The sequence below is a fragment of the Gopherus evgoodei genome, chromosome 2, assembly GCF_007399415.2.
Source record: "Gopherus evgoodei ecotype Sinaloan lineage chromosome 2, rGopEvg1_v1.p, whole genome shotgun sequence".
Lineage (NCBI taxonomy): Eukaryota > Metazoa > Chordata > Testudines > Testudinidae > Gopherus > Gopherus evgoodei.
Window position 1 is genome coordinate 206,544,586 of NC_044323.1, and position 13,819 is coordinate 206,558,404.

At 40.6% G+C, this 13,819-nt stretch overlaps 1 protein-coding gene across 5 annotated transcripts in view; it reads right to left on the reverse strand.

Moving 5' to 3' along the window:
- The window catches only part of MTCL1 (microtubule crosslinking factor 1), a 205,281-nt gene that overhangs the window by 61,755 nt on the left and 129,707 nt on the right, over positions 1-13,819 (reverse strand). For 4 of the 5 annotated variants that reach the window (XM_030552780.1, XM_030552779.1, XM_030552783.1 and 1 more), the window contains exons 5-6: positions 6,355-7,680; positions 5,269-5,424 (exon numbers count right to left, since the gene is read on the reverse strand). In XM_030552780.1, the coding sequence (XP_030408640.1) occupies positions 5,269-5,424; positions 6,355-7,680 (1,482 nt within the window). The remainder of the gene's footprint in view (positions 1-5,268; positions 5,425-6,354; positions 7,681-13,819) is intronic. The other variant, XM_030552782.1, reaches the window with a different exon arrangement.

The window sequence follows — 13,819 nt, forward strand, 5'->3', positions numbered from 1 at the left end:
TCACACAGCCAGGTTTCTGTCTAAATATTACTCGTTGCACTAAAATCTCTCTGCTTCTCCCTCAAAGGCCTGCCTCTTGTCAGCTCGTCTATTATTCTTGTGACAAAGCCCTATGGTTTTGTGACGACTTGCTTTACACATTTATCACACTCCGCAAAAGGAAGAAGTTTGCAGAAATTAGTATCTGATTATAAGCCACCCCAAGACCATCCACCTCATTCTTTTTTGCTGGACCACAATCAATACCACCTGACTAAAATTAAACCATCTGACTGTTTCCCCCCCTTTGTTGAATCTGCTTTTGAAGGCTTTTTAAACATATCCAATTTGATTCTTATGAGTTAGAAACCAGCCTACATGCAAAAATTATGAGTATCACATTTCATAGACTATTTGTTTTAGTCATTTTTCAATTCCGAGGCAAAATGAGGATTGTGGATAGCTTTACCCTCCCCCTCCTCTGAGGAAGCTAAACAAACATTTCATATGTGTATTATGTCCCTTTAGTATTTGGACCTCACAATAAATACATTCCAAAATGGCCAAATTTACATTTGAAATCTGAATGTTGCAAGTAAATAATGAACTAAATTTCACTGAAAATTCTCATGCATTACACATTGATTTTTGATATGATACACACATTCTCAAAGGTTACAGCCTAAATTGCACCCCCAAAATTAGTGCATTTACCACATTAATAGTGCAAAATAGGTAATTGTGCAGTTATCCACTTGTGTATTTGCTTGCACAAAGAATGCCAGATTTTATTAAAACATGTAAGCCAAAGCCTTTGAAAATCTGGACCATTATTTGGAAAGTACACAAAGTCCTAATGAGTTCACTTAGACTTTGGATATTAAGATTTACATCATAATGGGTCTTTCAGGCCATTATACTGTCAATCTATAGTGATATTTTACATAGAACAAAAGAATACTATGTATCAAAGTGCACCATTCTTACTACCCCTAATCCTAGGGAGAAGGAATATTGTCAGTAATCTAGTACCAATTTGTCATTCTGCTTCCCACAGTTTTGAAAAGTGATGGGTACGTTTTCTATTTTATGGCTTTTTGTTCAGTACAAATAATATGCAATGCATGAAGATGGAATACTATATCAGTGTGAAAAGAGAATGATGTGTAAAATTTTAGCACATGGTTGGGATACATTGTAAATGTCATATTACTGAAAAGCCCTCAAATGGATTTACAAAAATTGCCTTAAAGGAATGCAAAGAGACTATCTGAAACAAACAAAAAAAAGGACAGTCAGCATAAAGGCTGCAATTCTCTCCTGATGTGGCCAGATATCATAGCTCTCACTGATCATACAGAAGATCCCATGTAGATACAAAGTAGGAATTAAGGATGAAGTGACACATTTTACTTGCAAATACCTGTAATTGGTTGATTTAATTTCAACCCATAAATTAGTTTAATAGAGCTGCTTAAATTTAATATACAAACAGTAAATAGCAAAGCTAGATAAAGCAATTTTCACTAGCCCATTCTAAAATCTAAGTGTAAAACAACTTTCATTGTTACCCTTTACTACTAGAACTTGGTGAACACATTTCTCATGAAAAGTTACTCAAAAAGATTTTTTAAAGGATTCTGCCTTGGTTATGCTTTAGTGTTCACTTCCTGCAAACATGTGAGTGGCAAAAATTTCCTGCCATGTTTGGTCACAGAAAGTGCGTGCAAAGAATATGAAATTTGTATATGTGAGTAATCACAAAATCCAAATTTAAAATTTATGCTTGACTATTTGTGCCAGAAGTGCTTATGCACTCATTCGGCTGAGAAACAGAAGGAATACCATGTGGTGTCTTTGTCTAACCTCAGTTAAGCAATACAACTTGACTTTTAGAACATCAAGTGTCAAATGCTCGCAGCAAACTGTTTGTGACCAATCCAAAGATTAAAAAAAATTGTCTACTACATTTGAAAAAATATGAGGAAATTGCATTCTGTTTATAGATATTCCACTAACAGAAATTTATCAGATGAAATATTTGTCAATTTTCACTGATCTGTATAGGTTTACCAGAGCAATCTTTGATCTATGCTATGCATTTGCTTCTTAAAGTATTGTGCTACTTTTGCTAATCCCTCTGCCTCTTTTACTGATAACAATTCTTGTTTATTCACTTGATTTCCCTACGGATTTTACAGAACTAGTTTTCCCACCCACCATAACCAAGTTCAAACCAAGAGTAATGTATTGAATATTCACCTCAGTGGGTGCCAGCCTCCTCTCGTCTGCCAAAGCAATTCAATTACTTGTTTTCAGCAAGAAAACAAAGTCCCATTCTTAAGACAATTTCAAGAAATAAATTTCCATTGGACTGTGAATCTAACCCAAGTCTTTAATATGCAAAGACATTCTAATAATACTGTTACACTAACAACAGCAGTGCAAAGACCAAACAAAGGCAGATGTTTACAGTTAGGCTACAGGGCGGTTCAGGCATAAGGCAGTCTTCATCTATTGTATTTAATCAAACAATTAGGCTCCCACAACGCTTATTTTTCAAATAGTTTATACAGGAGAAATGGGTAAATGGAAGCTGCTCATGTGAAATATTCCCTTTAAAATTTGGCTTGGAAAAAAATGGACTCGCTTGCTTACAAAAGAGTTGTTTGCATAACTGAAACATGCCCATCTCTTTGAAAGGCCAGACACAGTAGGAAGAAAGCTAATCATTATCAACTACTGAAGCTGTGTGAAAATTTTCATTCCTGAAACAAAACTAGATAGAAGTTTACTTTTTGACATTTCTGCTTTTGGGCATGAATTTTCATCTCTATTCTTTACAATGACAAAAATAACTTTTTGCATTTGAAATTATGTTTTCTGCTCACTCACCTGGGGAAAAAAAAATAGGTAACTTAGTACTTCTGGATTTTGCAAACTCAGGCACAAAGAAAATAAATGTAAGAAAGGAAAAGCAAAAGCAATTAAAAAAATCATTGAGGGAACTTTATGCTTCATTTGGTTCCCATTTTATGTTTTCATAGACCTCAAGGCCAGAAGGGAACATTAGAATATCTAGGCTATAGAATTTCATCCAGTTATCCTGTATTGAACCAATAACTATGTAGATGCCAGCTCCAAGGTGGAATACTGGATGATCTTCATAGCATTTCAAACCAGCGGTATTCCCAATCATTTCAACATATGACAGTGTAATGTAATGTTCCCTGTAGCTTCAATTATCTGTATTTAAACAAGTGTGCTTGTCACTTATGCCTTCTTACCTCGGTCCCTTTTATGAGTGTCCCATCCACACTCGCCTCTCCAGCACAGTTGGATCTCGAGTGGATATTCCTGAACCTTCAATTATAGCTACCTGCTTTTGTGTGCCAGGCTAAGGTGTCCTTGAAGTGAGAACTACTCCCACCATCTGCTCGGCTTTTGACAGTTTACTTTAGGTAACATCTCATTTTGGTAGATGGCAAACCGTTTGTGCCAAAATTACCCAAGTCATGTAGCTTGATAAATATAGGGTTTATATACAAGATATCATACAAAGAGAAGGTTAAAATCAGGCAGCAGGGAATACTAATGGTAAGAGTGTTTAAACAGAAAGATTTTAAACATTAACTTGAGTCATTTTCAGATCCATACTTGCTGAAATTCTCACTAGGGACAATTGTTCCAGCTATGTATTGAATCCAAGGACTCAGGTCCCTCATCTTCCAGTTTTCCACATCTAAGGAGAAAGTTTGACTCCCAACCACTGACTTACTGTTATTTATGTTTTAGCAGATATCTGTTTTGAAGTTTACCGTTGATGGGTAAAGAGGGAGAGGCTGTAAATTAAATACTACTTATGCTACCACCATCAACTGCTGGCAAGAAAGTAAAAAAATAAATTACCTGTGCTCAGTGAAGGAGAGCCACTCTGCCTTTGAAATTCAGGATGGAATTTAGCTGTTTGGCCACCAGCCAGTGAGGAGCATGCCTCCCCTCCCCGGCTCTGCCTCCGATCTCTAGTGCCTATTGTCTGTTATTCACAATTACCAGCTCTCACAGCCAGCATCTTCCTTCTTCCAGACTGAATGATCTGCTTCTTGTATATTTTAAGGTCTTTATCTACATGGAGCTTCAGAATTAAAGAACCATGTTTAAACTCAGCTCCCTTACCAACTTCTTATTTCCATTTAAACCAATTTCTAGGTTTGGCAGGCCAGTGTGAATGGGGTTAATCTGCAGAATAATGTTTAAATGCCAGTTGCTAGTCTAGGTAAGGAAATTGACCAGACTGTACAAAAAAAGCATAAACCATGTTGTAGCCCAGTGGTTCTTAACCAGGAGTCCGGGAACCCTGAGGGGCCACAAGCAGGTTTCAGGGGGTTCGTCAAGCAGGGTCAGCATCAGACCCACTGGGGCCCAGGGCAAAAAGCCGAAGCCCCACCGCATGGGGCTGAAGCCCAAGGCCCTGAGCCCCACCACCTGGGGCTGAAGCCAAAGCCTGATCAGCTTAGCTTCATGGGGCTCCCTGTGTCAGAGGTCCCACGCAATTTCCCTATTTGCTACCCGCTAACGCCGACCTTGGCTTTCCTATGCAGAAAATCAGTTACTGTGGCACAGCTGGGGGTGGCTTCAGAAAGAAAAAGGTCGAGAACCCCTGTTGAAGCCAATCTGTGTTTATACCAAATCAGTTTAAGCTGCATTTTAACCTGATACAGCAAAGCACGCGTTGACTCTCTGAGTGGGGGGAGATTTTAAAATAAAAATGTGTTACTTCTATATTTGTCAAATATAAAAGCTATGTCAGACCCACAGCATCTGACAATTCTGTTTAAATAATTTTTTTGAGACTGTATGCTGTCCTGCTGCCTGTTGGGAATTACAGTGCTGTGCACTGTACAGCCCCATACCGGGCACCTCTAGCCTTCAAAAAATTTAAAATCCAAAATAAAACCTGGGGGCACGGAAGCACAAGACACACTATCTCCCACAAGGGCACAAAGTCCCTTCCAGAGAGCATATTGTATTTTATTTTATTCGGGCCTTGAGCCAAATGTTATTCTTCCACCAGGCCAGACTACTAGGAGCAGTGCAATAAAACCCCAAACAAGAGTGCATTTGCTTTTGTGACATTTATGAATATTTAAATGTTTGCTGAAAACGTCACAGCAAAGTTGCAGTGTTTCACCCAGCATGTTCACCTCCCCACACACTTCTGTTGCTGAAACTTATATCCCCTCTCCAAGGCAGCAGGAGGCAGTTAGTAGAATGGGCTGCTGTGCTGACCTCTAGACTGAAACAGCCCTTGTCGCCTGGCCTGTAGAGTTTAATGTCTCCATCAGCTCTGCGGTGTGGCTCGGTGGTGGCTCGGTGGTGGTGAATCTCTTGCTCCTCTCCACGATCTTGGCTGAGCTGCCACTCCATCTGATCCCTCAGTTTGGACTGTTAGGTGCATGGGCGGTTTATAACAAAAACAAAGGACAGGAGGGAATAAAGAAAACAAAAATGGGTAAGGTAGACAACTGGAAAAAGAAAACTACAAGACAAAGAAAAGCGTGAACAGAAAAAACAACTTAAATACAGTGGCGTAAGAAAGTGAAGAGAACAAAACTAAAATGAGGATGAGCAAAATGATGGGCTGAAACATCTGAAAAGCAAAAAAGAGAAAGAGAGGAAAAAAGAATGCAAACACTGGTTATGAGGCGCATGCAATGAGGATGCATGAGTCAAACCAACAGCAAGCATACAAGTCATGAAGGATACGGGATACAAGGCTCTTCCTTCCTTACTTGTGCTGTGCAGAAAAGCTATATCCAGTGTGGCAGTTGAGACATGCACCCATTGGCAACGCTTTACGAAAGGCAGTCCTTCGCTGGCTAGTGCTTCTCACTTGCCCCTCGGTTATGTGAGTGAGCTGTAAGTAGGCTTTTCAAAAAACATCACTTAGAAATTTTATTTTATTTTGTTTTTTTGGCAAGGCTTTTGAGAACATGCCTCATTCTTTTAAAAGAGAGCACAATAAAGAACTCTATACATTCATTAGCAAGACTTCTAATTGCTTTTGACAAACAAATTTACTTTGAATTTTTTAACTAATCATATCTTCATCAGGAAATGTTGCTGCTAGAGACAACAAAAAACCCAGATACCTATTGCTTTCAGTGGATTAGCCTTTTACCATGAGGAACCGCCTCTGAACCAAAGTAGTTGAGCATAAAAAAATATAAAAGGGTTTGTTTTACATTTTAGACTGTAATACACTGCCAATTTGAAATCATAAAGCAGCTGTGTGGGAAATTTGCTCTAGAGTAGCAATGCCAGCAAGAAAGAGAAACAATAAACAGAGGGAAAGCAAAGAAGAAGCCCACTTACCTGGAAGTCTGTAATTAACTCCTTTCCTAGGTTACCAATCGGTGAGTCTCGAGACATGGATGTCATTGTGGACAGAAAACTGGAAGACTCTGTCAGGTGGGGCAAAGGGGAGAGGTCTTCCATTTGTTCTTTGAGGCCTTCCCCGATGTGATCAACCTTCTCCAGGAAGGTCTGTAGTTCTTTACGGAAAGCTTTCATCCTTGAATTGATAGTGTCCAGAAGTTCTGGTTCATTTTTATCCTCACTTCTCTCTCTATCACTTTTGAAACCCTGCTCAGAGGAGGGACTGCTGGTGATGTGCACCTTGGCATCATAAATTAAACTATCAGTGTCAGTGATGAGATGGAGCACTGTCCTTTCGAGCCGTTCAGCCTCTTGTTTGATGTTAATTAAACACTCGGTGTCCTCTTTCATTCTCATTAACTCAGTAGAACAGAGGTCGCTAACTTCTGATGGCTTAACGCTCTCAAAACCCGACGTCTTCTCATAAACTTCTTCTGAGTCACTCTCGCCCCCAATGGGTCCTTCTCTCTTTGGTTGAGTTGGGCGGCCCTCTTCACTGTCACTCTCTTTCTTTCCTGCATCACTCTCAGCATCACTGTCTCTGGGACTTGAAGAGCGCAGCCCTAGGTGAGAGACAAGATCATAGCGCTGCACATTGGACATCAACACACGATTCTCATACTGGAGTTTCATCACTTTTCCACTCAGTTCATTGATTTGCATCCTCGCTGATTTCAGCTCCTCTTGTAGGGATCCACTGTATTTAGAGGCACCATCATCCAGCCAGCTGGACTCCTGACTGGGCTCAAACTTGAATTTGTTCAGTTCATTGGTTAGTTGTTTGTTGTGATCCTCAATCTCAGAGATCGATCTCCTCAACAGCTCCGCCTCTTCTTCAACAAACTGCAAGTGACGGCGCAGCTCTGTTGCCGACTCCACGGAGTCACCGTATGGCGAGGTAGGAATGCTTGAAATATGGTCCCGGCTAAGACATTCTCTCTCATACTGGCATCTCATGTCCTCCATCTCAGCTTTAATACCTCTGTTTTCCACCTCCAGTTCAACTATCTTCCTGCCCAGTATGTTAGCTTCCTCTTCCACCAGTTTCAGACGAAGTTTCAGCTCAGCCTCTCTGGTGCTGGGTGGCCCTCCTGCCTCCCCGATAGGAAGTGGACTATCCACATCTCCATAGATGGACTTGTATTTCTGGAGCTCCTGTTCCAGTTCATCTTTCTCTTTCCCCAGCTTGGCCATTTTCTTACGCATCAGCACTGCTTCTTCTTTGGCAAACTGAAGCTGGCACTTCAAGTCAGCGCTGTCCTCCTGCCAATACGAAGAGTCACCCCACAAAAAAAAGAATTATTATATAATAAAGGAATAATCAATTGTTTAAGTACCAAAATCTTCACATTTTTTCCTTTGAAATTTCAAACAAACATACAGCTGAAAGAGAGAGCGAGCAAGCACATGCTGTGCAAATCACAAATAAAGTTGACACCTTTCATCGCTAGGGCCTGGTGAAATTAACATAGTTTCCAGATGAATAGAAAAATCATAGCAACTGTGCTGATGTGTTTTACAGACAACAAGGTCTTATCAAAGATTGCACAAACTTTATGAACAACAAAAAATGATTCAAATGAAACAGTGTAGTATTTTGTTTGAACTTTTTTCCTTTTAATTATAAATTAGATAATTTTTAGCATGCATGAAGCAGAGGCTAACTGTACGAATGAGGCTGCTTCTCATTTCTCCACTCAGAAAGCATGATGCCACAGCCACATTTGTTCGCATGAACTGTGTTGTGTCTCCAGTATTCTTAATCGCCTTATTAACACTCATTGGTGCTGTCCTTGGTCAGTGGAGACTCAGAGTTCAGAGGTGCTTTCAAATGAGTTCATCTCCGAGGTGGGGGGCAAGAAGACATCTTAATGAATAATAATAGGAGATATACCAATCTCCTAGAACTGGAAGGGACCTTGAAAGGTCATCAAGTCCAGCCCCCTGTCTTCACTAGCAGGACCGATTTTAGCCCCAGAACCCTAAGTGGCCCCCTGAAGGATTGAACTCACAACTCTGGGTTTAGCAGGGCAATGCTCAAACCACTGAGTGATGGAGTGAACGGTGGCACAACAAACAACAATGTCCAGAGCAAACAGTGGCCATTCACTCCATCGATCTGTTGCCAATGGCCCTGCACTGTCACCTTCTGCAGCCACCTGCCACTGTGACCTCTGCGAGTTGGTCTCTTGAGGTTCCACCCAGCTCTGTGATTTCAGCTGAGGTCTCAGCGGGGGAACCTCGCTGCTGGTGTAGACTGGGCCATCTCTTCCACAGAAACACAGTCCCACGGCAGATCTAAGCGCTTAGACCTGATTATCAATGATTTCAGATGAAGTGGTCACTTAACAAAACCAAAGACAATCTATGGAGCCTAATCAGCTCTGTTTTTAAACAGCGGAGAGGGGCAGGTCAAATAGTACTTGTGATTCAGGCAGACCATCAAGCAAAACATCTGTCCTTACCCTCTCTCGATGCCCTTAATCAGCACAGGCTAAGTACAGTCCTACTGCCCTTTACTCATACAATAAGAATAACAACATTTCATTACCCTCCACTCCCCACACATGCCTGCATTCAAGTGATTTGTAACCCAACCCCAGCCAAAATGTATCACTTGGTCAACACAGCTCTGTTTGCTGGATACCTAAGTAGATTGGGTGCGAATGTAAATACAATCTGGTCCTGAAGCCTTCCCCCACCAGCTCCCGGCTCATCATTAGCTGTCAGGGAGAGCTCAGTTAGACTTTGCTTACAAATCACAATTTGAAATTATTAGGTTGGCCAACATCACCAAAATGAATGCACTGACATTGTCATAAAAAACAACAGCTGTATAAGGAAGCTAGTCTGTGTTCATACTTTTCAAATCTATTATACTTTTTCAGATACACATATTTTCTCATACACTTTATATGCTTTTAAAGTGTGTATTAATGTTTCAATTTCAATTCAAATTTCCAAACAATCACTAAATTGGCAACACTGCATATAACTAGTTCACAAAACTGCGGGGGGGGGGGCATTCAGGGGGAGTGTAGGGAAATCCCTGGTTGGGAGGGCCATGAGAACACATGTACAACAAGCTATGGACCCTCCATTTCAGTTTCAGTAACACTGTATTACAATTCACAAGTATGATTTTGTTACAACGCACAGTAAGTGAAAAAAAGTCTGAAGAAGAAAGCCCATTTCAATTAGTCACCCAGTTTAGATTAAAATTTGGTACAAGACTAATTAAGACTATGCAATCTGCCTGGGAGAGTTTAATTCCTAAAGTATACCTCATTACAACATCATCGGCATCTGTTAGATTACTTACAATAATCTACCACTACCTCTGTTCAAATATACACTAATTATTTAATTTCAATTATAACAGATACAGAGTAAATTGGGCAACTATGGCCCAGTTCTGCTCCAATGAAGTCAGTGGGAGTTTTGGCACTGGCTTCCCTGGGAGCAGGATATGGTTTTTATAAAACAGCAAGGAAGTTAATGGGCTAAGTAAGAACATGAAATATGTGAACAAATGATTCATGAGCAGGAGTACCAGAATCAAACAGATCAAAACAAATACAAATTGAGTTGACTGGTTAAGACAGTGGTCATAATTGCTCTGGCACCAATACTTTGATTTTTTATAAATACATTCAAGAAGGTATAAACTACTAACAATTGTAATGAGAGTCTTTACAATAGATTCCTTATCTGTGTTAATGTATTTGCATTCTCACACATAAGCACACACACATACACACAGCTTCGATTGTGAAGTCTCAGATGTTTGCAAGTTGCTTGCATTTTCACTAGCAATGAGATGCTGGAAATTAAGTACCGAATTCAGCCACGACAAAAGTTTATGCACCTCCTTCTGAAATTCCTGGAAGGTTTTGCTCGCTTTTGGCTAAATCTGGCTTTAAGAGTAAAACATCTTTATTCAGAGCTGCAGAATGGGGTTTTGTACTCTAGAGAATGCATTGTTTTTCTTTTTTGTTCTCATTACCATTATAGACTTTACATTTAAGAACAGTTCTATCTAGATCAGTGCTGGATTCTTCTGTAAGGAAATTAAGAACATTTATTTGTATTCTTGAGAACAAAATAAAATTTAGACAAGTCCCACATTTTTTTAAACAGCCATAAATGCTCTCATATGAAATTCCCTTTATGCTTTCTTTGAAATCCAATAGAATTAATCTTAATTGTCTGCTTTCTTTGGCTGCCAAGCCCAGCAATCTGTATGTTTTCCTCGAAATTCCTGTTAATTACCCAGATTCTTGTATCTCCCTTTTTGTTGATAACTTCCTTCATACACACTGTAAAAGCAACAGTCATCACACATATCTTTTTCATTGGTGTTAGCTGTACAGGCTTGATCCTGTTCCCATTAAGGTAAAGGAGAATTTCAGACTTAATTTGCACTGGATTTCAAGCCTATAAACAATTGTCACCCTAGCCATTCTTGAGGCAATACAAGATGAATGTGTCTGCTTTAAAAAAAAAAAAAGAAAAAAAGAAAAATTCTCATTGACTTCAATGGATTTTGGGCCAGACCCTTAATGCTTATGTTCAACTTCACAGCTCAACACAAGTTGAATACTTCCACTGTTAAGTGTTGTTTTAACAGCAGAAAAGCACCATTGGTTATTATCTTATAATATTATTAGTCTTTGGACTAAAGTGTTAAAGTATGATAGATAATAGTAAGTCTAACAATTTTTTTCACAAATGACAAAGCAGAACAAAAAAAAAGAAAAGTTGTTCCATTCAAAATCATGGGGAAAAAAGACAGATACAAGACAACAGAATTGCTGGATGTTAATCCCAACTACCAAATTTGGATTCCCTTTGGAAAGGTGACATAGCTATTTCCCTAGTTCACATGCATGCTAACAGAAAATCTCAATCCTTTGAGAGCTTTTCCAAGGGGATAGAATGCTCAGAACAGATTTGTCAGTAATGTCTATGCATGCCAGGAGTATAAAATTCCAACTTTCATGTACGTGTCCCTTCAGAAGCTTTGTGTACAAGAAATATCAATGATTTCTTGACCAGTTGAAGTCAATTTTAAAGAAGTAGTATATAGGACATCCATGCTGACAACACAGGTTTAAAAAATATGGCAAATTAAGGAAATTAATAAATCAGGGAGATTAAGCTGAGATTTGCATTATTTAAACCATTAAAGAGACAAGAAGAGGAGGAATAGCGTTTGTGACACTCTGGAGGAACAAGAGGTTGAAATCACAGCAGTTAAAAGCAGGGCTCCACAGTCTGGTTATATCTCACATCTGGCATACAGAAACTTTCCTAAATAATGCATGTACGCCAGACTCCATAGGAAAAGCAGAGCCAGAGATAATACAGAAGTGTCCTAACGTTAATGGTGCTGGGTACTGAGTTTAAGGGACCATTACGGATCCTTGTGAACTGATTACTGATAATGAATATTAGTATACTGTAGCATAACTTTGCAGGGTGCATCAGGGAGATTGGAAAAAAAGATGGACCCTTCCCAAAAGAGTATACAATCTAAATTAGGCCAACATAGAACATGAAGATATACAAAGGAAAAGGTACGGATAAAATTTAAATTAGTTATGCAGTGTAAATCAGTGGTGGGCAACCTGCAGCCTGCACGCAGCCCCTCAAGGTAATCCACTGGCAGGCCGTGAGACAGTTTGTTTACATCAACCATCCGCAGGCATGGCTGCCTGCAGCTCCGATTGGCTGGGAACGGCGAACCACGGCCACTGGGAGCTGTGGGCAGCTGTGCTTGCAGACGGTAGACGTAAATAAACTGTCTTGCGGCCCAGCAGCGGATTACCCTGATGGGCCACAGGTTGCCCACCACTGGCGTAAATTCTGTCATGAGATTGAGGATCTGATCAAAAATTCCAAAATATGGTATTTCTTTTGCTGGCAAGAAGACACAAAGAGAAATAGAGACAAACTACTATCTTCTCACCACCACCTGCTGAAGGTATTGCCAGGCAGAAGATGGTTAAGCATTTATTGCATTGGAAGTCTGATGACAAGGTACCACTGCTAGTACCCAAGAAGCTGTCTGAGTGCCAACCCTCATACCTTGTGCTGTTTCCTTTGTGTTTTGATTGCTGCCTGGCATTTCCCAGGTAGCTCCATTCTGTAGCTTTGCTGAATAGAAACTTTTTTCTCCAATACACTTAATGGCGGAGAAGCACCACTAAAAGACTTGTTTTGTTTTCCCTTTATTTCAGAATAATTTTACAGGGTATTTACTGGGTTTGCACTGTGGAGGATAGAACAGCTCTGCATATTTTCCCACTGTGAACACACAGTAGGTGAGATATTGGTCCTGATGTAGTCTATGAATATTTAAGTGCACAGATAGCATCAAACTAATATTAGAATCTAAATTCATGGTCACCTTTGCTTGCAAAACCAGTCCAGGAAAGAATGGACATGAGACGTAAAGAGTCACTTTGTGATCTTGAACAAGTCACTTAGGTCCAGATTCTCAAAAGGTATTTAGGCAACTAACTCCCACTTATTTCAATGAGGATACCTTTGAGGATCTGGGCTTTAGCCTCTCTGTGACTACAATGTGGGGATTATAATATTTTCTTCCCTATCCCACAACAAGGTGATGTGCGAGTGAATTAGTCAATGTTTGTAAAGCTCTTTATAAAGGCATGGGATCAAATTCTGACTGTTCTTGGGGCACTGCAGGGAGAGAGGCTGGGTATGGGAGCATAAAGAATCCTCTGTTTGTGAACCTGCTTGCTTTCCCTGAGTGCATGGAAAAAGAATGTTTGTGCTGCCAGTAGAACCAGACAACCCAAAGTGGGCATGACCAAGCCCTTGCTTATAATCACTTATATAAACCCAATAGTTTGCCAGGTGCTTTACACATACATAGAAAAAACACCCAGCTCCAAATAGCTGATCATTTAAATAATCATCCTCATCACAGGCGATGCAGGGGAGGGAAGGGGGCACACGGAGTCATGTGCCCACCCCTCCCAGATTTCTCCCAGGTTGGGAGTCGGGCTGAGCACAGCTCAGGGGGATGTGCCTGGGAAAGGCTCCAGTACCTACAGCTACCGCTGAGCTCCACTAAGAGACGCCCAAAGCTGGGAAGAGAGATGGGGCTGACAGTGCAGCTCTGCCAGAAGGGAAAGCCCTCTGAGTCCCATCCCTTCCTTGCTTGCAGCTGCAGTTACCTGCTTGGCAGTAGGTGTCCGGTCTGCACTGAGCCTGCAGCGGGGAGGCGATGGGAGAAGTAAGTGAGGAAGGAGATGTAAAAGGAGAGGAAGCAAGGTGATGCAAGCTTGGAGCGGGTGTGGGAGCTGCAGGGGGAGTGGAACGGGGGCCATAGGCAATGGATGGAGCTATCACGTACCCCCATACCTTTAAA